This window comes from Triturus cristatus, chromosome 5_2 (assembly GCF_964204655.1).
Source record: "Triturus cristatus chromosome 5_2, aTriCri1.1, whole genome shotgun sequence".
Taxonomy (NCBI): domain Eukaryota; kingdom Metazoa; phylum Chordata; class Amphibia; order Caudata; family Salamandridae; genus Triturus; species Triturus cristatus.
This window is the reverse complement of record NC_140588.1, coordinates 49,437,525-49,461,253: the sequence shown is the minus strand read 5'-3', so window position 1 is coordinate 49,461,253 and position 23,729 is coordinate 49,437,525. Positions and strand designations below refer to the sequence as shown.

General features: G+C 47.9%; 1 protein-coding gene across 9 annotated transcripts in view; it reads right to left on the bottom strand.

The window, feature by feature from the left end:
- Nucleotides 1-23,729, bottom strand: part of PTPN3 (protein tyrosine phosphatase non-receptor type 3) — a 1,752,022-nt gene that overhangs the window by 1,551,849 nt on the left and 176,444 nt on the right. For 4 of the 9 annotated variants that reach the window (XM_085606835.1, XM_085606836.1, XM_085606834.1 and 1 more), the window contains one exon: nt 18,653-18,756. The exons of the other annotated variants lie outside the window; for them this stretch is intronic. In XM_085606835.1, coding sequence (XP_085462961.1) covers nt 18,653-18,746 — 94 coding nt within the window. In that variant the 5' untranslated portion in view covers nt 18,747-18,756. The remainder of the gene's footprint in view (nt 1-18,652; nt 18,757-23,729) is intronic. 9 annotated transcript variants of the gene reach the window in all.

Here is a 23,729-nt window from a genome sequence, read left to right as displayed (position 1 = left end):
ATCAGCGGGCGTTGCTCCTCGTGGGGGTGGCACTGCTGTCCTCCACGGGCCCCGCAAGACGGCTATTTATCGGAGATCTTTTAAGGAGATGCCGCAGTTGTGCATGTGGGTGTGTGGGCTCAGGTTGATAAAGAAGTGAGCGAGTTAAAATTACCAAGCAGTACCCAGAATCCAATTTTATTCGGGGGTCCGTGTGGCAAAATTAAAAGCAGGAGTTATAGATTGGAGCTACCTCTGTCCAGCAAATAAGGAGAGGGGGATACGATTGTCTTCCCTTTACTATCAGAATCTCTATATGTGTGCCTGATTATAGTGAAGAATGGTCAACATGTTTCGCGCTTCTCATTGGTCCATAAGGGATCCTGGGGTGCTTCGTCAGGACCGGAAAGAGTGTGAAATGAGGAAAAAGTGTTTTAAGGAATCAGGGGGAATAAAAGAACCCCTGTATACCTGTGATACCCCTAGTCAGGTATAGATGCGTCTTCGTGCTGGAACTAACCTGTGGTGCATGTTCCTAAAACCCAACCCCCAAATTCCAGAAGGTGGGCCCCTTCGGCACTCTCTAAGTTCAGGGGGCTGAGTATAGTCGCTCACCCCTTGAGACGTGCGTAGACCTACCCGTCCGTCTTAGTGGCGCCGGACCATGTTCCCCCTGATTCCTTAAAACACTTTTTCCTCATTTCACACTCTTTCCGGTCCTGACTAAGCACCTCAGGATCCCTTATGGACCAATGAGAAGCGCGAAACAGGTTGACCATTCTTCACTATAATCACGCACACATATAGAGATTCTGAGAGTAAAGGGAAGACAATCGTATTCCCCTCTCCTTATTTGCTGGACAGAGGTAGCTCCAATCTCTAACTCCTGCTTTTAATTTTGCCACACGGACCTCCGAATAAAATTGGATTCTGGGTACCGCTTGGTAATTCTAACTCACTCACTTCTTTATCACCCTGAGCCCACACACCCACATGCACAACTGCAGCGTCTCCTTAAAAGATCTCCGATAAAGAGCCCTCTTGCGGGGCCCATGGAGGTCAGCAGCGCCACCCCCACGAGGAGCAACACCCGATGATGAAGCATGACACTCGCAAGGGTGTGTGAGGGCACTATATCCTAAAAGGAGGGATCCCCCCCGTCACCTCAAAACCCAAATTGAATGAGACGAACATCTCACTAAGCAAGACTCACGGCCACAATTGGCGGTGACTCTCACTTTTTAGGAACAGCTACCCCCAAGTGATTACTACTATGAAATGCTTAACACATGTTCCTCTAGTAAAGCCTGACTGCTCTTTGCCACTCGGCCAGGACTGAGCTAAGGATTTATTATTGGGAATCCAAGGACCATCTTTGGGGTATTGGGCAAGTACTGCATGGTGAAGCCTAACCAGCATTACCACATAATACTCCACTTTCCTACAATAAGGATGTGTGTAGGTCTTAGGGATGTTAATCAATGTATATGGGTAGATCGTCAACCACTATCCAATATACCAGAAGCTTTGACAATGTTCAGTGGAGTCAGTATCTTCAGTGTAATGGATTTATCCACTGCCTATGATCAGGAGCTTCTTTATGAGGACTCAAGGGCACTTACATCTTTTGTTACGCCAGTGAGGGCTTTCAGGTTTTTAAGGATGCCTTTTGGCTTATCCTCGGCAGCAGCATTTTTCCAAAGGATGATGGAAGTACTTAAAGAGATCGATTGTGTTCTAATTTTCAGGACATCATCTTGGTTTATGGTAAGGAGCAAGAGAGCTATGATCTGATCTAACATTGTAGTAAATGTTGGTCAAACTAATAGAAAATGGGCTCACAGCCAATAGGGATGAATGTAAATTCAGGGTGGGCTCAGTCTCAAATTTCGGTCACACTATCAGGGGGTGGCATTTGTCCCAAGTTAGAGATCACTAACTCGATTGTGAAGGTGCCATTGCCAGGTGATAAGGATCAAGTAAGATCTTTCCTTGTTCTGGCAGAGTATTACTCTAAATGTATCCAAACTATTGCCGGTGTGGTGCAACCATATATAACGTCTCAAGGAAAAGAAATATTTTTTATTATCAAAAGAGTGTAAGGAAGCTTTTGAGGAGATAGAATTAGAGATTGGAAAAATACCAACTTTGGGACATTTTGTTGTGTCCAAGCGAACTACACTTACAACTAATGCCAGCCTGAAGGGTTTAGGATTAATCTTATCTCAAGTTGTGAATGGAAAAGAGGACTACAGCGTTTGCTTCTCGGTCATTAAAGTGGGCTGTAAAGAAATATTCAGTGGGTGACGAGAGAGGCATTAGCCTGCATGTGGGCAATAGACCATTTCAAATACATTTTGTGGGGCCTACCGTTCATATAAGGACTGAACATAGACATTAGGATAACATTTTCTCTTGTAAAATCAGTGATGGTGCCACTCCCAGAATACAACAATGAATGGAGTGTCTATTAGAATTCAATTTTCAAATACAATATCTTCGAGATGGAAAAAATGCTCCAGCTGACCGATTGTCACGACTTCCGTTGGATGAGCTGGTTGTGGTAAAGTTAGATTTTCCTGTATTATGGCTCAGGGAAGAAGCCTTGACTCAGGAGGAATGGAAGTCTGAGGTTTCTAAAGATAAAATACGGAAACATGTTTTTTTTTTTTTTTTTGAAACCGTTTATTACAAAACTCAAAAAATATACAAAGATGGGCCTACAACCTTCCGGCCGGCCACTAGTAAACAAAAGGAGCATATGATACACATTGTAGAGCGCGCGTTGCGGCTAAGGAAGATGCACAGGAGTTAGCAGCGTTGATAGCCACACCATCCGGACCCCACTGTACGGTTTCATTTTAAACTGAAATAACAACCAGAAAAAACAAAAACCACAAGGCAATCTACAATCAGAAATAGCAGCATGTGCTCCCCTGAGAGGGGGACCCTACCAATCCATAGGAGTATCAAGAAGGGGAAGAGATCAGGATTAGGGCTGGGTAAAACTCAATGCCCGGAACAGGGAAGATGGGTCGGCTACGGGGATGGGGCAGGCGACGGATCGGGCAATAACGGTGGAGTACAGATTCCCCCGCGGTAGGCGTTCCAGGGGCCCCAGACCTTCACCCATGTCCCAGGCTTACCTCTCGCAACATACATCACCTTTTCCCGAAACATGCACCAATCCATATGTTCCTTCCAGGGTCCAGTCCTCGTCGTCCAGCTCCAGTCCATCGGCAACCCAAGCCTCACGAAGGGCAGTCAGCAATCCCGTGCGGTCATTGATCAGTTTTTTGTAGATCAGTGAGATCGTGCTGTCCGGAAAGTGTCCATCCAGCACTCTATCCTCAAGGGGGGAACACTCCGGGATGGATGCAACGTCCGGGAAGACGGAGCCCAGTGCATGACGGATCTGCAAATACCGAAAGTACTCCCTGCCATGCAAGTGGAATTCCGTCTGCAGCATCTCGAACGTTTTAAATCCTCCCCTCGTCCAGAGATCCCCCACCTTGCTAATGCCTATCATGTCCCACTTCTCGAAGCCCTTCGAGGTCCACAGGGAGCCCAACTGCTCGGACGCGTATAGTGGTGACGCCCGGGTCAGACGATCCTTCCACCCCATCGCCACATTAGCCGCGTGCCACACTCGCACCATGACACGCGTGGGGCCGGTCAGCCGAGCGTCGGGCGTGCTGGAGTAGAGCGCTCGATTATAGTCCCCACCCGGGAGTAGCATCTTATCCATTTCGAATGCCGGGTTTAAAGCGGGCCCATACAGGCCGTGATTAATCGCAGCCAGCTGGGAGGCCCAATAGTATCTTTTGATATCCGGGAGGGCAATCCCGCCGTCATACCATGGGAGCGTCAGCTTCGCCAGGGCGATACGCGGCCTCCCGTCCCAGAACAGGCGGCGCTGCAAACTCTCCACCTCACGGAAGTAGCGCGCTGGGACGGGGTCCATAGTATTCTGCAAAGCGTAGAGGAAGCGCGGCAGAGACATCATCTTAAACAATGCCGCCCGGCCAAGCGGCGAGAGCGGCAAGCGCCGCCAGCGCGTGACATCTTCCTTCAGGCGCTGGAGGGGGGGAAGCAAGTTCCGATCATACCGGGCCTCCGGGTCCAGAGCAATGAAGACACCCAGGTACCGAAATCCCTGCGGGGCGATCTGGATCGGACAGCCCCGCGGGAGAATGGGCGCCTCCCCCGAGAGAACATACACGCACGATTTAGCCCAGTTGATGACAAGGCCGGAGTTACGACCAAATGAATGCAAAACATCAACCAGTACTATAAGTGAGTTACGTGGGGAAGCTAGGTACAAGAGGATGTCATCAGCGTATAGGGATACGCGGTCCTCATGCTCGGGGGTCCAACGGAGACCACGAATGGAAGGCTCCCACCGCAGCCACTCTGCCAGGGGCTCCAAGGCAAGCGCAAAAAGAAGCGGCGATAAGGGGCAGCCCTGCCGCGTGCCCCGGCCCAGCTCGAACGGAGCCGATACTCTACCGTTCACCACCACCTGCGCCAATGGGCCCGAATACAGCAATTTGACCCAGCTGATGAACCCTGCGCCAAAGCCAAACTTCGCAAGCATCGCCCAGATGTATGGCCATTCAAGCGTATCAAACGCCATGGTGGCGTCCAGGGATGCCAAAATGGCCGGCTCCCGTATGTACTGAACACGTGCAAGCACCCCATGCAAACGCCGCAAGTTAAGAGCTGTGTTACAATGGGGAATAAAGCCGGACTGATCCTGGTGAACCAGTTCGCCCACCACGCCGACCAGCCGATTGGCCAGGACCTTGGCGAGAATTTTAGGCTCCGCGTTCAGTAGCGAAATGGGCCGATAGGATGTAACCCGGTCCCGAGGTCTCCCCTCCTTGTGGATAACCACGATTGTAGCCAGACGCTGGTCCAGCGGGAGGGAGCCCACCGAATGGGCCTCCAGGAACATCGATCGGAGATGTGGTGCCAGCGTATCCGGTCTCAATTTGTACAACTCGATGGGGAGACCATTAGGACCCATGGCCTTGCCGGAAGCGACCGAACGTATGGCGAGGGCGATTTCGTCGGAGGTTGGAGCGGCGTCCAACGACACTCTGTCCTCCTCCGAAAGGGAAGGCAGCGCGATATCCCTGAGCAGGGTACGGGAATCCTCTTCGGAGCAGGAAGACACCGGGGAATACACCCCACGAAAATAGTCCGCGAAGCAGGAGACAATTTCTTCCGGCTCAGTAACACACACACCGTCTGTTTTCTCAATCAGCGGGACTACATGACTCGCTCTCTCCTTTTTGTCCAGCCACGCAATCAATTTACCAGCCTTATCACCCACATCATACAATCTCCCCTGTTGCTCTCTACTGAGGCCCCTGGCTGCCTCCGTGACGAGGGCCCTATAGGCCGCTTGCTGGAGTTGGAGGACATGCAATACGGCATCCGTCACCCCACTTTCTAGATTACCCTCCAACTCGGCTATCTCAGCTTCCACCCGGGTCACCTCCTCCCGCTCGCGCCTCCGGGTGTGGGAAATGAGGGACAGGGCCTCTCCTCGTAGTACTGTCTTGAATGCCTCCCACAGTGAGACAGCCGAAGGTACGGACCCCACATTCTCGTCAAAGTAGCGCTGGAGGGATTTAATCAATTCAGCGCGAATAGTGGGGTCGCGCAAGTACCAGGGATTGATCGGGACCACCCTACCCTCACCCCTCGGAAAAAGGTCCAGGTGTAACAGGAGCGGGGAATGGTCCGAGATACCCCGTGCCAAATGGCGCACCTCTCCCACCCTCCCAACATAGGCCGCCGGGACCAGGACATAATCTAGTCGTGAGAGACTACCATGGGCCCCCGAATGGAAGGTATACTGTAACTGCGTGGGATGTTTTAAACGCCAGCAATCCACCAATCCCAAAGTGTCCAATAGACCAGAGAGCCACGCTTGGGCCCAGGGGAGGTCCCTAGGGGGGTGACGATCCACAGTCCCGGAAACCACCGCATTAAAATCCCCCCCCACCACCAGAATCCCCCCCGGAAGGCCAAGGAGGAGGCGCCCCAGGTCCGCAAAGGTAGTCGACTGCAGCCCCGGTGGGACGTATACTGACCCAAAAACCACCACTTTGCCCTCCATCCTTCCCACCAAGACCGCGTACCGTCCCCTGTCGTCATGGAGCACCTCATCAATCTCCAGCGGAAGCGAGTTCTTAACCATGATGCCCACACCCCTTGAGCCAGACGTAAAGCCCGAATGGGCCACTAGGCGATAGCCACGCCGATTCATGGCGCAGAAGGAGTTGCCAATGAGGTGTGTCTCCTGCAGAAAAACTACATCGGGCGAGATTCGCTTCAAGAACTGCAGGACCACCCCACGTTTAATCCTGTCCCCCAGTCCATTCACGTTCCAGGACAACAGAGTTAGTTCCCTACCCCCCATCATAGACAAGAGCCACCATTCGTCCCCCCGAGAGCACTATAGAGCTAGCACAATGATACTTTTGCCTTGTGGTGAAAACGAACAACACCCCCCCCATCCCTACCCACCCACCCCAACAAAAATCCCCCCTCCCTGCACCCCTGCATGAGCCCGAACAGCCCCCCCAACGTGCAGTGTGCCTGTCGCCCCATATATATAATAAAAACTAGCTAAGCCCCCTAGAGGAGGAGGGAGAACCCCCAAGAGACCCCACACAACCTCCATAGGAGGGGAAATTATACAGACAGATGCTGAATCGAGAGTGGCAACATTTTTGTCCAGAGTGAAGCCCAACATCACCCCCTCAGTCCCGATCCAGTGTGCCGTCTCCCCCTGCCGCCCCCCCCCCGCCCCCCAGGTCACGATCCCCAGACAGAGTGTCCAGCCAGTCTCCGGCCGCTTCGGGGCGATCAAAAAAGTGCGTGCGACCCTCTACCTCCACTCGCAGCTTGGCTGGGAAGAGCATTGCGTATTTAAGGTTCAAGGCCCGAAGACGGCGCTTGACGCCCTGGAAGCTCAGTCTCTGCTTCTGGACCGCTGGGGTGAAATCCGGATAAAAGTTCACCTCCATGTTGTCAAGCTTAACCGGCCCCAACAGTCTGGAGGCTTGCAGGATAGCGTCTCTGTCCCGAAAGTTGAAAATCCGGGCAATGAGGGGCCGCGGAGGGGCTCCGACCTTCGGCCTTCTCCCGGGAACCCTGTGGGCCCGCTCCACCGCGAAGAATTTACTCAGCCCCCGTGGCTGGAGATGGGTAGCGATCAGGTCCTCCACAAATAGGTCCGCCGCCGCTTCCTCCCGTCCCTCGGGTACTCCGATGATGCGGATGTTGTTTCTCCGGGCCCGACTCTCGGAGTCCTCCAGGCGCCGATCCATAAGGGCGCTCGCCTGACTAAGCCGGCGCACCTCTGTTTGTAGCGCCGCCACATCAGTAGTAAGGCCCGATGCGGTGTGGGCCAAAGAATCAACTCGGTCGTTGGTCTTGGAAAGATCGGCCCTCACCAGGCCAACATCCACGAGGAACGAGTCGATCTTCTGTGCCAGTGTGTCGAACCGCTGGCCTACCGAGGCCTTCATCTCGGCAATGGCGCCCATGACATCCCGCAGAGTCAGATCCGTGGGCAGGTCCGGGGCATCAGGAGGGTCCTCAGGGGATTTGTGCGGTCCGCCGGGAGATCCCTTCTGGAGGGTATAGCGGTCCATACTGTTGGCCTGATGGGTGGTGCCACGCCGGGTCGGCTTGGTCTTTGCCCGGTCTCCATCTTGTTTGGTGGCCATGGCCACTAGTCTCCCGGTCGCACCAGTCACGTCGTGAAGGGCAGGCAATCAGGGCCACAAGCTCCGGGGGGGGCCACCCCCCGATCGGCGGGGTGGGTCACAGCCGGCGGGCAGGCCAAGTCTCCCAGCGAGACCACACCAAAACAAAGAGCCCCGCGACCCAACCCTGCAGTGATTGCAAGGGGGTGCGAAAGCGAAAGCGCGGGGTGCGCGACTCGCCAGGCCCGGCCCGCCGCTGTTGTTCACTTTGTCACTGGGTCACCCCTCAGCGCAAATCCGGGGTCTGGCGAGGAGAAGGCCGCAGACTTCAATCGGTGCTCACTCCGGTGTCCGAGGTCCGATTTGACAACGGGAAACGGGTGCCACCTCATCAGCTCAGGCTCACTAACACATTCCCCTCATCCGAGACAGGATAAATTCAGGATAGTCGTGGGAGGTTGCGGAGGTCCTCGGGAGCCTCGCACCTACGCGGCCATCTTGGTTGCGCGCTAGGCTCCTCCCCCCGGAAACAAGTTTTAAGGTTTGTTGTTAAGGGTTTGCCCTCCTGGAAGTTGGTGTCAGAGGAAGTGAAAGGATTTTGGAATGTGAAGGATGAACTAAATATTGTGGATAAGTTGCTTAACCGGGGTGAACGGCTGGTCCCTCCTCCTGGAATTTGAAAGAAGGATCTTAAATCCAGCCCATGAGCAGACTCTAGGCAGGAGTTTAACAAAGGATAGAATGAGGGAATATAATTAAAGACTTGGGCTTGACAGGCAGGCTGAAATGGTGGTGAAGGATTGCTTGCAACGTGCATGCAGTGAAAATTTAAGTTAGTGAGAACGGCTACGCTGTCACCCGTGGATATACCCAGTGAGCCTTGGAGTAAACTGGGTCTGGACATCGTGTGTCCTTTTAAATTGTTACCACAGGGGAGAGATTTGCTCTTGTGTTGGTGGATTATACTTCAAAGTGGATTACAGCTTTTTGTGTAGGTTCTGTCATCCCTAGGGATGTTGTAGAGTTATTGTGTGATGTTTTTGCTTGTGAGGGGATTCCCCAAACCATCATAACTTATCTTGGGATTTAGTTTATATCCCTAGCTATGAAAGAGGTTTTAAATTAACTCTCTACCACCCACTGTCGTACTGCTCTATATGTGCCACAGGCAAATGGCCTGGTGGAACAAACAAACAGGTTTGTGAAGGAGTATGCTTGGATTGCCACTGAGAAAAGGACACCAGTGATAAAGGTAGCTTTGGGCACATCGCTATACCTTTAATAGAGTGACGGTTGTCCCCTTTCCTGTGTCTCCAAGGTAGAGTGGCAGGTTCTGAGCTTAACCCGTTGTGGATAATAAGTCAGAAGCAAGTTCCAGGTAGGCATGACGAATGGAAGGGAAAATGCTCATGAAATCTACTTGATCATCAGAAAAGGTACAAGAAGCGTTTTGATGAGAATTATCCTGCACTAGAAAGGAAGTGGGATGTGGTTGAAATGGTTTATATAAAGCAGCCTGTGTGGACACCCAAAGGGAAGTCAAGTTATTTCAGTCCTGTCAAGACTGTGAAAGTCAGTAAGAACATTGTGGTTTTGGAGGAAGGAGACATTTAGAGTATGTCAAGATGGCTAACACAGTGAATGGTGCGAGTGTAAATGGTGACATTCTGAGCTGGCCAAACCCCCGCAACAAAGTTCTTTTCTTGGGACGCAACAATGTTCTCTTCTGGGGATGAAACAGTCTTCTCGCATTAGGAGAAGACCATTCCATCGCAGGGATTATGGATTATCTTAAAGTTTTTAGAGGTTATGCACTACACCAATTCTGTAATGTTTTAGAACCAGGACCTCATTCCGGATTACTTTTATGTATATATTGATGTCCTGGGTCTTTTACAGGTTGACCCCCTCGCTGTGAGAATGCAGCATCGGTTGGTGTCTCTCACCTGGGTGTTGGGAATATCTGACTGAGGGTGGGTACTGCCTCGTAAGGCGAGAGGGGGGGGGTGACCTAACGCCTGAAGAGCTAATCCTGTTTTCTGAGCTGGGCGGCTGCACTGACAAGGGGGGCCCCATTAGGGTTAGGCTGGGAGGAGCAGAACCCTTGACATCGGTGACAGCACAACCTGAGCAGGAGCCCAGTCCCACCAAATATTGAATAGAGGAGTGTGGCTCTCCCCTCAGTTTCTCACTGGCTTTGCTGCTTCCAAACAACGCTGTCCGCTGCAGGATTCACTTCACTTTTTCAATGGCATAACTTGACGAAGATCGGGCCTAACTGTGAAACCAACTGGTTGGCTGCACATGCTACCTGACCACCTTCGGTGGGCAAGCAGGCTAACACACTGACTGGTCTTGGTCTGTGAACAGGACTCTGGACCTGACACTTGGACATCAGGGTCTAACTCGTAGCCACATTGACAATGGGGAAGCCAGAGACGTCTAAACTGCTGACCGCTCCTGCACCACGACCAGAGAATGACGCAAGGGTCAATCAAATTCTGCAGGCACTATCAGCTGCACGCTACTGTCCACTTTGGTGCCCAGCATACCCTGTCCTGATGGGTTGCACAGATGCTGTAGTAAGTTAACTCTTCCACATTCTCGATTTAGGTGAAGATCGACGGGGTGGCCATAGAGGAGGGCCTCCTCCATTAGACCCAAAGAAAACTAGGAGAGATGGTTACTCAAACAGAATCATCAATACTGTAGCTGCAGCCCCAGATGACGGACCTTCAACACAAGGCACGGGATCTTACAAACTGACTATGCATCCTCAAATACAGAGCAGAGGACGCAGAAGGGTGAGCACACTGCAGCAACATATCCCTTGTGGGCCTCCCTGAGGGCACAGAGAAACAGGACTGGGTGACCTTCCTGGAGGATTGGCTAACTGGGACAATGGTGCCTGGCAGCATGTCCCTGTTCTTCCTGGAATGAGCACAACGGTCCAGGTACGGCCCTTGCCCAGACCTACGGTGGCAAAACGTCTGCATTTTTGTGATCGAGAAGTCATCCGACAAGCAGGCGGGCCACTACACTGTGGATAACAGCATAGTCCTCATCTTTCAGGACTACAATACAGCCGGCCAGAAACAAATCCTTCTCGCTCAGCATGAAGAGCAGGCTCCAGGAAATGGACTGAAATATACTCTTGTCCCCGCTAGGCTCAGGTTCACTCACGAGGGCAGGTCCTTCTTCTGGGACCTGGCTGAGGCTTGTGACTGGGCTGAGACACAGGAGTTCTCCTTGCAGGCGGGGACTTCACAGGGATGATGCAGCTGTTCCAAAGCTCTAAGTACAAGAGGGGGAGAAGAGGATTCCTAGCAAAACTCAAGCTGAGACAGTCAGGGCTCCGATGCTTTGATCCGCCGAGAACCAGCTCCTAATCAGCTCGGATGATGGGATGTTGGTACTCCCTCAGGTTAAACCAGTCAGCAGAGGAGTTGATATGATTTGAATCAAGGTGCAGTGACATGAAGGGGGGCCCAGATTCAGATAACCACACCTGATTGGATAGGGACTGCACATCCTTCACATGGAATCCTAAGAGCATGTTGACTTGCCTAAATATTCATTTAGAATACCCGCCCCAGGGAGGAATGGCTGCTACTCTGAGTGTACCCATTGTCTTCTCTGGGCAGCATGTAGCCCTGCCTCTACAGAACAGTAACTGGAACCATGTCTCTGTACTTAATCTCGTAGAGACATCAGTTCTTTCTTTCTGCCCTGTCTCTTTCATATATCTTGCGCTCCTTTTTTTGCTCACTTACTTCAGCAGCTTGCCTTCTTGCTTGTTATTTTGACAATCTATGATTGGGCAGGTTATGGGTTTTAATTCAGCCCAGTAAGAGGCAATAATTCTTACTTTTCTTTTAATGTTCTTGAAAGACAGCTTGTTGACACATGTACTTGACGATCCCCGCTGTGTTCGGCGTGTTGTTTTGGGTGCCCTTTTTGGCTTGGGCCTGAAGGCTGGATGGGCGGCTGACATGGCGAGGAGGAGTGTGGGACTGCCTGGTGGAGTCAACCTCTCTTCTAACGTACGTCATGAAAAAATTCAATAGCTTTAACTTTATCACATGGAATATCAGAGGGAACTGATCAATCGGCCATGAACCACCGCATTCGGTCCTATCTGGCCAGGTGCAACATTCACATTGCTATACTGCAGGAGACGCACATATCTGGAGGAGCTCAGACTACACTTGCGGGTTCTGATTTTGATTGCACCAGAGGTGCCATTCCAGCCAGAGCAGCAGGGGGCAGATCCTGATGACATGTATGTGTTTGTGAGTGGGAGGTTGGATGAATTGCTGGTTCACCTTCTTGGGCTTTACTCTACCAACTCAGGGAAGGCCACATGCTTACATTCCTTAAATGATCTGCTGGAATGGGTGTTGGCTGGGCCCTTATTGGTGGATGGGGACTTTCAATGTGTCCTTGACATCACAATGGGTAGGTCTCATCCTACTCTGCCATGCGTATTGGCCCACAAGGCACCTGAATACATTGGTAACTCAGTCCGTAACTGGTATTCATTGGATGCATGGAGAATAGCACACCCATTAGCCAGGGAGTGCTCTAATTTCTATCATAGTCATGCTCAACACCAGGATAGACATGTTCCTTACCTCCCAGCAGCTCAAAGAGTCTGCACACAATATAGATCGATACTCCACTCAGACCATTGCTCGCTCTTCCTGTCAGTGTGATGGGGCCTGTTGAGGACACCAAATATTATGGCACCTGCTGTGCTTGGCCATGGAGGACTCCGCATTTCAGGGCACTCTAAGCAAAGAGATCAAAAACTACTTCAAAGTCAATGCAGGTTCAGCCTCCATGCCTTTGATCAAGTAGAAGGCTTTCATACTGTATATACGCGGATCTGTATTAAGACCTTCTCTGGAGTCTCTTTCGCTCTGCAAACTCAACTGGACCGGATTAAGCAGGAACAGACAGTGCGAGGCCTGCACTTCATGGACTGTGCATGATTTTGGACATGGAGGTCTGTCACGCCCTGGTTCAAAAGTGTGTAGAATAAACTGATCTAAGCTCTAGGTTGACTCAACGTTATTCTCAGGAATACAAATTGCAGAGGCACGTGTATGGGGGGAGAGGAGGGGCGGGTGAATTCTGGGCCAGCATACTACTCAGTGTCTTCTCAGATAACCACAATCCACCATCTACAGGGACGCTATGTGCATAGGCAAGCAGACATCACTGCGTTGTTCTCGGATTACTACAGGGCCGTATATGGACCCGCACATGATGCTAGTGAATACCAGCGGAATTCTTTTTTGATTGGCACCCCATTGTCTGCATTAACCTCAGAAACTAGACTTCAAATAGAGGATCCCATTACGGAGCACGAGATGGCCTTGGCGATTAAACAGTTTAGAGATGGGCAAGACACGAGCAGTGAAGGCCTTTCCCTAAAGCTTTTCAAAGGCTTCCAGGAGGTCCTTATTACACATCTAGCTCTGTTGTATAATGCGGCTCAAGCGGCGGGACACTTGTCATCATCCTCATGTGAGGGTCTTATTGTGATGATTCCCAAGCATGGTTGGAATATATATATATATATATTTGCCTCTACTTAACTTGGACTGAAAAATCGTGGGGCCGATCATAGCAAACCACATTCAACCACACTTACGGTCCACCCGAACCAGTGCGGAGTTCTTCCAGAGAGGAGCAAATCCTTGAACATCAGGTGCCTCTTCCATGCCTTTGATGAACTGCCAAGGGATGCTCAGGGGCATTATCTTTCTCAGTGGATATGGAGAAAGTCTTTGATTACTTATCCTGGTCGTAGCTCCGAGAGTTGCATCACATGGGGATTGGTAAGGAATTTTGTCCTGAATTTGGGTGCTTTATTCGGATCTGATCGTGCAGGTAGGGGTTAGGTTGGAATACGCAGACCAGTGGCAGATCCATAGGGGCACTCAATAGGGATGGCCATTGTTGCTCTTGCTCTTCCCGCTGGCGATGGAGCCCCTAGCAAGCAGGATACGACAGCAGGATGGCAGGCACAGGCTGCAGGTAGTGAGTCAAGAACCCAACGTTGAATGATATGAAGGGGATATTCTAATCTACCTAAACCAGTGGTTCTCAATCTTTTGATTTCTGGGGACCTCCAATTAATCATTATTTGGACCCCCCCAAATCATTGAAAGACAGATACCATCACACTCCCGCCAACAATATATAAACAGTTACTTTCAAATTTTACTGTAGTCATTAAGTATAGACCAAAAATATTCCATAACACAAAGTCAAATGGATTTCACTGATGTTTGTATTTTCAGTTAGTAGAGAAAACAGCCAGTCCAGAAAGTACAGCAGACACGTGTTTCGTCACAACAGTGACTTTTTCAAGGCTGTATTATATATATATATATATATATATATACACCTACATACATATACACATATACACATATACACATATACACACACATATACATACACACACACACACACACACATATCGGAATTCAGATGCATTTAGATATTATAAGATACTTGTTTAAACCGGATTGCAGTTTAACAGTAGTATCTCCAGTAATGTGCTTTATGTGAATAATAAAATCCGGCAAGGAAGGAAAACACTTGGCATTTCAATTAATATGCCGGTATAAAGAGCTGGTTTGCTGTAGTGCACATCATGCAAAAAGTGATATAGTTGGTGAGATAATAAGAATCATGCGACTTTATTTTTGTACATGTGCTACTACCATCCAAAGAGTGTGTACAACCAATAACCAGGTGATCAAAAGTTGAAAACGGATTGGAGAGAACCTAAGACCCATGCATAAATATTCGTGGATACATGATTTATTACAAGTGTGAAAGTGTGACCTATTTTCATCATAGCTGCATCCAAACCAATCCTTAAGATTTGTAAATGGTTACGGCTTGGGCCAAACACAAAGGAAACTGTCATCTTTTCACACACAGATCTTTTACCAGGAGAAATTGGGCAATGTATCTTTCTTTTTTGTTTTTATTTCTCAATGTGATCAAATTTAATCAGAATATATTTATACTCTGTTCTGTTGGATATGTAATGAAGTCTATCACATTTCCCACTGCACCATTCACTAATCCTTCCTCGATGTTCAGATTTCGTCGTAATATTATTTTGCAATTTTAACAGAGGTTTAGCGTCTTCTCTGAACCAGAAGTATGTGAAACTGTTTTCTCTAGAAATTCCAGTTTTTTAGCCGTGGAGTGACATATTGGCAAGTTTAAACCTTGATGATCCATTTTGTCTTTACTAGTCATAGTCACAGTCTCCTGTTTTTTCCAAATCGGTACAAAAGGGGGTGGTGATGGACGGAGCATCAGAACGAATCAAACACTCACACCCAGACAACAGATCTGGGTTTGATCCATCACCGTTCTTTAGCCCACTCTGCCACCCCAATTCAGACATGGCCATATGCAAATCAGTCTGAGCCTGTGCCTCATGGGAACAGTCCAGCCCGAACCGCCAAGCCATGCCTTCCCTGGACTGGAAACAAGCTTCCTAGGACCGGTTTCTGGCATTTCAACCGTCTTCCGCCAGGCTTGCTTGAATCCAGTATCAAAGTGAGCAAGGGACTCACGTCTGAGCATTCCCTGCCAACTTATGGCGAACAAAGCGGTACAAAAGGGGGTGGTGATGGACGGAGCATCAGAACCAATCAAACACTCACACCCAGTAAACAGATCTGGGTTTGATCCATCATCGTTCTTTAGCCCACTCTGCCACCCCAGTTCAGACATGGCCATATGCAAATCAGTCTGACCCTGTGCCTCATGGGAACAGTCCATCACCACCCCCTTTTGTACCGTTTTTTCCAAATTCAGCATTTTTACGTTAAATTGTGCGGACTTTTCCAAAGTTGGCACTAGCACATAATCTGTATTTGAGTTTTCGTGATTTGTTGGATTATAAGACTGGTGACTTCTTGTGTGAGAATAGTGAACTAACCATATGAGAAGCAACATATTTTTTTGTGTGTTTACTAATTATTCCTATTCACATGTCTTTTAATATATTCCCATACTGTAGATATGTTGCCTGTCTCATATTTGTTGTCAACTCAGCGAACTGGAAATTTAACCATATGTTAATATTTCCAATACTCTCTAATGACTTTTCAGGTTCTTCAAGCACACGTTTTTCAAAAACTTGTTGACCGTTGACAGGAGTCAGCTGTAGAAGGTCACCAAAAGCTATGATACGTTTACCATTAAACAAAAAACTATAGTCAGTTCTGTGGACCTCTTGCATCTTCAGATAAATGAAAACTAGAATAAGGTTTGATACCATGCTAACCTCATCAACAATCAGAACATAAGTCACCAGAATATATGGAAGTCTGTGCAATGCGATTCCTTTAAAGTTGTGAACAGCTAGTTTTAGTAGGAGCAGTCACAACTTGTCCTGGGTTGAGTTCCCAGAGTTCCACTATGCGGAAGTCCCCGAAGTGACAAAAAATCTCTGCCGCGCTATGCCGAGTTCTGCAAGCAGCGGAGGTACGTTTGGTCACGCTGTTTGTAATGATTGCAGCACTGGGTATTTGTTTCCCGCTATAAAATCAGCGCGAACAGCACCAAGCGCAGTACAAGAGGGCACTACTTCTTTTCTTCCACTCAAGTATATTATCTACTCGAGCGCCAGCTTTCCCAACACGAACAGAAGGTTTCTCAATGCGGACTGTTGCGACCATCCACGACCCCGCATTGAGAAATCCAACCACCCGTGTTGAGAAAGCTTGCCGGGAGGAGGATTTTCCTCGCTCGCCAACGTTGACGTTGGGGAGCACGAGCAAGGAAAAAACGATGCTTTTTTTTGTAACTCCGCATGCTTCGGGGTGTGCGGAAAACTCTGCAAACTCCGTGAACAGTGCAGAGTTCATCGCTCAGGCCTAGTCACAATACAATAGATGACAGCTTGTTTGGTGCACTTTAATCAGAAAGCTGTTCCCTGTACCTGCCTGATCACTAGCATACAGAATTGTAGGCTTGAATGTGTTACAAGTTTATTAAGACCTATCATGTAGCAGTCCATGCTCTACAGATTTTGTTATTTGCTGAAAAATCTTTAGTTCTTCTTCATTTATTTGTGAGATCAAACTTTCTAAATCAATGGTCTCACTCCTCACTTGACCCATAGTATTTTCTACTTCATTCATTGCTATAGGTGCCTTATTTTTCAATGACAGGCTAGTGAAGGGGATATTAACTATTAGCCCCTGAGCTCTGGCTGCCTTGTGAGCTGTCCTTTGAAAGCTCGAAAGCAATTGTTTGCGCCCGTTGGATTTAATCATTTAAAATTTTTTGATATGTGGGAAACCCTTCACATTGGATGCTTTCTATGACTGCATTGAAAGCATGTTAGTAGCAGTCATAATCACCTAGCCGTTCAGTTTCTAAACGCCAAGGTTTAAAAAGTTGCAACAGAGCCAGATAAAATAATTCTCTTTTCTCACCTGCTTGACAGTTCGATTTGCGATGACTAATGAGACTTTGTTTTGCATGTCTCACTAAACATCTGTTACAGTCAGCAACCCCAAACTTTCCTTGCTCAATTTTCTCATCAATGTCATTTCTGTATATATATATAGTACTGCTGTACTTCATACAAACACGTTTTCTAGATGGACACTTCAATTAGGGTAATAAGTGTCCATCATATTTGTTTTAAGGAACTCCGTGCTTTCTAGATCAAACTGAGCAAAATAATCAATTTCACGAAACAGTATAAACGCACGGCCAGGCCTGGCCTAAACTAGCCCAAATGATTGCTTTGGAATTCCCATATAAGCTTGAAGAACTAGGTTTGTCACGAGCTTCATATGAGCCAATTTCTCTATGTGAGAGAATCTTTAAGCTCAAAACGTAACGCGTTTTCCTTAAAGAGAGCTCTGCTATCTCTTCCTATAGATCATTTGTCTCTGTCCATTCTGACTTAGTTCTATATGAAGTGACGTATCAAGCTACAGAAATAGAATTGTCTGCTACAAACAGAATATACATGTTGGCATTCCACACGGTCAGGATTCGTGAATTGTAATCCTTGATAAGGTTTGAAGCCTCACTTCTTTCCAGATTATATGTATTTTTAGATTACCTAGTAACAGTGAGTCAGACTGTAGACATAAAACTGTTCACTCTTCCTTTAGAGATAACAGCCATAAGGAATATAAAAACAACACTTAGTGTACTATTTACCTTTTGCTCTGTATCTCCGTTGAGAAATGTGAAACATTTATGTGACTGGAATTGCAAGACTTGTTGCCCAAGAGTTCTGTTCTGAGACTCTTCTGGAATGTCACAAGTTACATTTTGCTCAATGAATGACAACACTGAGCCATCAGTAGCTTGACCAAACTTTGGTGCGTCTTTCACCCACAATAACATATGTATATGTTGTGCTCCTCTAGCTTGGTATTGTTTTTTCCATAAAAAGTTCACAACCTCACCTAGTTAGTGGTGGATTCTTTTTGTTGCACATAAAATGGAAAATACTGTAAAAGTTTGCATTACTCACTTCAACCTTTTGGCGAAATTGTTCCTTCAGTGAATTAATCGGTTTAGCTGCACATCTCATTCTCTTCAAAATGAGAATAAATAGCTTTCTTTTTAATACAAAAGCCTTGTCAACTAGACACTCAACACAATTGTTCTGGTTTAGCAAAGCTAATTTGCCTTTTACTGTTGTCATGCTTCTCATAATACTACTCTTCTACGAAAAAACTTCTGACTAGGTCCTTTAACTTTATTTTTTCTAAATCTGTCTAATTGGGCTTTTTCATTTGTGGCATTACTTTTTTTGAAGACTCATTTTGTTGTTACATGTTGCATCCTGCTCACCTGTAGAAGAAAGTTTACATGATTTTATTAAGTAAGAATACTTATAGTACTCTCACTGGATTTGCAATTTCTTTTACCATCATTTTTTTTTTCTGCGTCCGTTTCATATTTTGAGACTTCTTTGCAGTGTTGTTGGTTTTTCTCCTGAGTCTTCTGCTGCATTGTTGGCATCCTGAACTGGCTGGAAACCCAACAGAAAAAATATACAGTCCATATAATTTATTTCTGCTTCCTAAAGACTATTACTAATAAATAAAACACAGGCATAGTGTTACTAAATTCCAGCATGCTACACATTCTACATGGTACAGTTCTGTCAGACAGTGATCTATCACATACTACCAAGCAACAGCAGTTTTTCTAACTGACAACTCAATTGAGAGCTAATGCTTGGTGTAGAAGACCTTACAGAACTAGTACCTCCTGCCTCACATCGCTTTATGAACAGTAAGCTGTCTAGTGACATCTCTAAACAGACTGAAGGGTGTGTGTACAGAGCCTCAGACAAATACTAGCCCCTCTCCTACTATGTTTTATCAGATGAAAGATGAAGGATAGCAAACTTTGATGTAAAATCAGAAACTTTTAACAGAATTGTTTACAGAGTGATTGTCTCACTTCGGTCAAAAGATTCCCTCTCCACTAATAGGTCTCTACATGTTATAGGTTGGGTGTAAAAGGGTTTAGTAAGTAATCCAGCCCTGTACAAAGGCATCCCCTCACATTGAACATGGTGTATGAATGTATTTACCAATACCTCTGAAGAGAGTAAAGGGTTAATGTACAAGGTTAGACCAACACTAGGCCCTCTCCTACCTAATTTAAACTGGGTAGAGTTTGGTTGTGGTAGTGCTTATGAAAGAGTTACTCCTTCTTATACAAGTCCCTATAGATTGAATGGTTTACTTTTATAACAAGACACCTTCTCTCCAAACACCCCTCTAGAGTTTGGACAGTGGGTGTGAAGGGCTTGACTAATGAAGCCATTCATTTCTACAGACGTTTACAGAGAGTGAAGAGGATGTTTGGTTCAGGTGAGAAACAGCTATCGGTATACTGACAGTTCTACAGGGGGTAAAGGATGCATGTAGAAGAATCTGTGCAAACACTAGGCCTTGCATTATCACATTTTAACAAGGTATAAATTCTGTATGGTTAAGTTTGATAAGAGAGGGCTACTTTTCTTTTAAGTGTAAATAGGCTACATGCTTCTATATTCTTTTAATAACAAGATAGCCTCTCTGTTGAGACATCTATTCACAGTAAAGGTTGGATGTGAAAGGCTTTACTGAGAAAGTCAATCTCAAAGATATATTCTATGAGTGAATGGGATGTTCAGTTCACCAACGCAAGGCCACCCTCTAGAATGATTCCTCTGTGCAGAATAGACAGTCTGTGTAAAAGGTTTAAGGGAATAGGTAGGCCCTGTGCTACTATGTTTCAGCATGTTAAACAGTTTGCATGGTAGAGTTTGATCAAAATGGAGATCCAATCTCATCCTACCCTGTATCAGCAGTCTCTCAAAGAGACAGCTCAATAAGGAGCTAATGCTTTGTGTAGGAGACCTTAGAGAACTAGTACCTCCTCTATTACAATGCTTTATAAACAGCCAGCTGCCTACGTATATCTCTGAACAGACTAAATGGTGTGTGTACAAGGCCTCAGACAAACACTAGCATCTGTGCTTCTACATATTATCGGAGGAAACATGGAGTTTAGTAAACTTAGATGTAAAATCAGGGGTTTGTAAAAGTATGGTATACAGAGTGATTGGTTCACTTCTGTCAGAACATTCCCTCTCTCCTAATAGATATATAGAGGCTATAGGTTGGTTATAAAAGGCTTTAATGAGTAATCCAGACGTGTACAAAGGCATCTCTTCTGGGAGAACATGGTATATGAATGGCTTTACAGACAGAAAGGTCTCTACTGATACCTCTGAAGAGAGTAAAGGGTTAGTGCACACAATTTTAGACAAACACTAGGCCCTCTTATACCGGATTTACACAGGGTAGAGTTTAGTTGTGGTAGTGTTTATGAAACAGTTAATCCATCTTATACAAGTCCATAAAGAGTGAATGCTTCACTGTTATAACAGGACCCCATGTCTGCTGACAGTACTCTACAAGTTAAACAGTAGATGTCAAGGGCTTTACTAAAATATGGCCTCTCTGCTGAGACATCTCTACATATTAAATGCTGGCTGGAAAAAGCTTGTGTTGGAAACCCATCCCTCTACAAAGACCCTTTCTGCAAGTGAACAACATGTAGAATTGCTTTAAGAAACAGAACACTCACTAATTAAAGTACTAAACACAACATATTTTTACAGGCTGGAGATTAGATAGGGTGCATTTTCATCAAGCTTTCACTATATCTCTTACAATTTTATACAGCATGAATGCTTCAGTTTGATGTCAATATAGGAGGCGTGGCCAACCATCATGGCCGCGCGGACGTAGTTTTCATTTGGCTCCGCTCCAAGCCCCGGGAATATAGAGGAAGCCCCGCGTAGAATGTGGCCCGGACCGCAGTTTTGGAAGAAGTAAAGCAAGGGGCACAGAGCAGATACTCGGACTTCACCGAGCACCCCTCATATGCTGGTTTCACCGCCGGAATGACAACTCGGCCGTGAGATGAGGAGCGGCTATCAAGATGGCGGTGGCCCCTGTCTGGAGATGGCAGACGGCTGAAGGCGGCTCTCGCTTGGCAGCTAAACTCACCGGGAGTGCGCTATCCAGGCTGTAGTTCAGCCCTTCGCTGCCCGGGATCGGAGGGCGTCCAGTGCAGTCCAGTGCAGTGAGCACAGGAGGTACGGCAGCGGCAACATGAGGAGAGGCAGCCCTGGTGTGGATGATAGAGGAGAACCCCGAAGCTCGCTGTAAATCAAGGTGGGGGCCCGTTTTTAGTCAAGGGTAGAGCATTTGTCCATCTGTGTCTCCCCCACAATGCAGGCAGCATGACTTAAGCTAAGGGGGCCCCCTCCTTGAACGGTGTGAGAATTGCCCATCCTTACGATGGCGCCCATCAGGCTTCACCATGCGCCAGCGACCTTGGATGGCACCGGGTACTGAGAGGAAGGGAGCGGGACCACGAGCAGCTGTGGCGGGAGCCGAGGCTCATTGCTTGCTGCTGCGGATACAAAAGTGACTGCTCTGGATCCAGGAGCGAGCGCTGGCCCCCGCTGGAGTGAAATATCCTGACCGTCGGGCCTGCATGAGCCTTGGCATACGCTCAGACGTTAAATAAGACACCAGGGTGTTCCAGGGGGCCCATTCCAGATGCAGGAGTGTCCAGGAGGGAGGCGGCTCCAAGCGGACCGTACATCGCAGCTCTATGCCTTTAAAGAACGCTCAAGGGAAGAGGGTCTCCAATTACTTCGCACCGTCAGACACCAGGGTGGAGAAGGAGCACACCGCGGTCCCTGTGGGTGAAATGGCGCTCACCCTCAAAGATTGGTTAGCATCGCTGCGTGATTTTAAGAGAGAGTTGAGGGAGGACATTAAAGCAGATATAGATGCCTCATTTGAAGCATTTTGTGCAGAGATGGGCACAAAGCTAGTGGCGCTGCAGGCTGATGTGGATTCTGTGGGCACTCGCACCCTAGACCTGGAGGTTAAATATCGCGAGCTGGAGGAATGGATGGAGCCATTGGAAGTAATATCTGCTAGCTTGCATAGTCAGATGCGCGCTGCCACTCTCAAGTGTGAAGACCTCGAGAATCGGTCATGCCGGGAAAAAAATACACGTGAGAGGCCTGGAGGAGGGATGTGAGGGCCCTGACCTGGAGCCCTTCATGTACGGTCTTTTCTCGACGGTCCTGGGTGACGGAGGCCCAGAAGTTTGCTTGTACGGGTCCATAGGGTCGGACCACAATTGCAGGGTGACAACTGGCTACCCCAGGACGTTCTTGCCAAATTCAGCTCTTTCAAAGTCAAAGAACAGGTCCTCCAGAAAGCCAGAGGCAGAGACAAAATCTCCTTCCAGGGGGTGTTATGCTCTCTATTCCAGGATGTGGCCCAGGCTACACTGGCCCAATGACAACTCTTCCGACCAATCACAGACACCTTAAGGGAGCGCCAAATCAGGTACAGATGGACCTATCCCTTCGGCATTGCCTTCCTGTTCAACAACAAACAGCTCCACTTCACTAACCTAGGAGAGGCGGCGGATTTAGTGCGGCTCCAGAACATCCCATCACAACACGCAGCATCCACGAGAGACGACGAAGCAGGTCAGTCAAGGGAGCAGCGCTCTCCTGGCCCTTGGCAGACGCCTAGGAAACGAGGTACCAAGTCTGCGGGGTGACATTAACTCTCACTTAGGCCCTCAGTTGTCTCTGAAAAGTCCCCCAAGACTAAATGACTCACGATATTGGATAGAGTTCAAGGGAGGGAGTAGGGGAGCACACTGGTGCGATATCTCCTTGCTTTTTATCCCCTTGAACTTGAGACTGCAAGCCCGATTCTCATCTGCTATTAATAGTCTGGCTGTGTAATTGTACTATTCAACCCAACGGGATTGCCCAACAGGAAGTCAAGTATTCCAGAAAGTATTACAATGGGGCTCCGGGAGTGCATGTGGTCTCGCCCTGGAGCTAATGACACTGGGTGCTCCCATATGAGAATAGGAGCTTCTTAGCTCGCATATACTGTTTACTGTTCAAAAGTTTTCGTTGGTTTCTGTGGTGTTGTGCGATGTCCCTTTGCGCTTGGCCTGGGAGGAGTGGGGGGGGGGGGCGGGGGGGACGGGTTGTGGGAGAGGTGGGCCCTCGCAGGCCCTTTTGAGCTGCGACACAAGAGATCTCCTAAGTAATGGCGGATAACTACATATCTTGGAATATACGGGCCTCAATTCACCTAATAAACGACAACGCCTCTGGAAATACCTGGGAGATCATCCTAGTCAAATGGTAGCCCTGCAAGAAACACATGTGAAAAAGGGTGAGGAGTCCCGTTTGAGGCATAAAGCCTACCCATTGATTCTTCGCTCCTCCGCCACTATGAAAGACTTCCACCCACACGACACCAAGATGGACAAGGTGGGGAGGTTTATTATGGTAAGGGGAGAATTGAGGGGCCGCCCATGCACTATATCAACGGTTTACACGCCCAACACGGGTCAATTATGTTATGTTATGTTATAAAGGGTTTT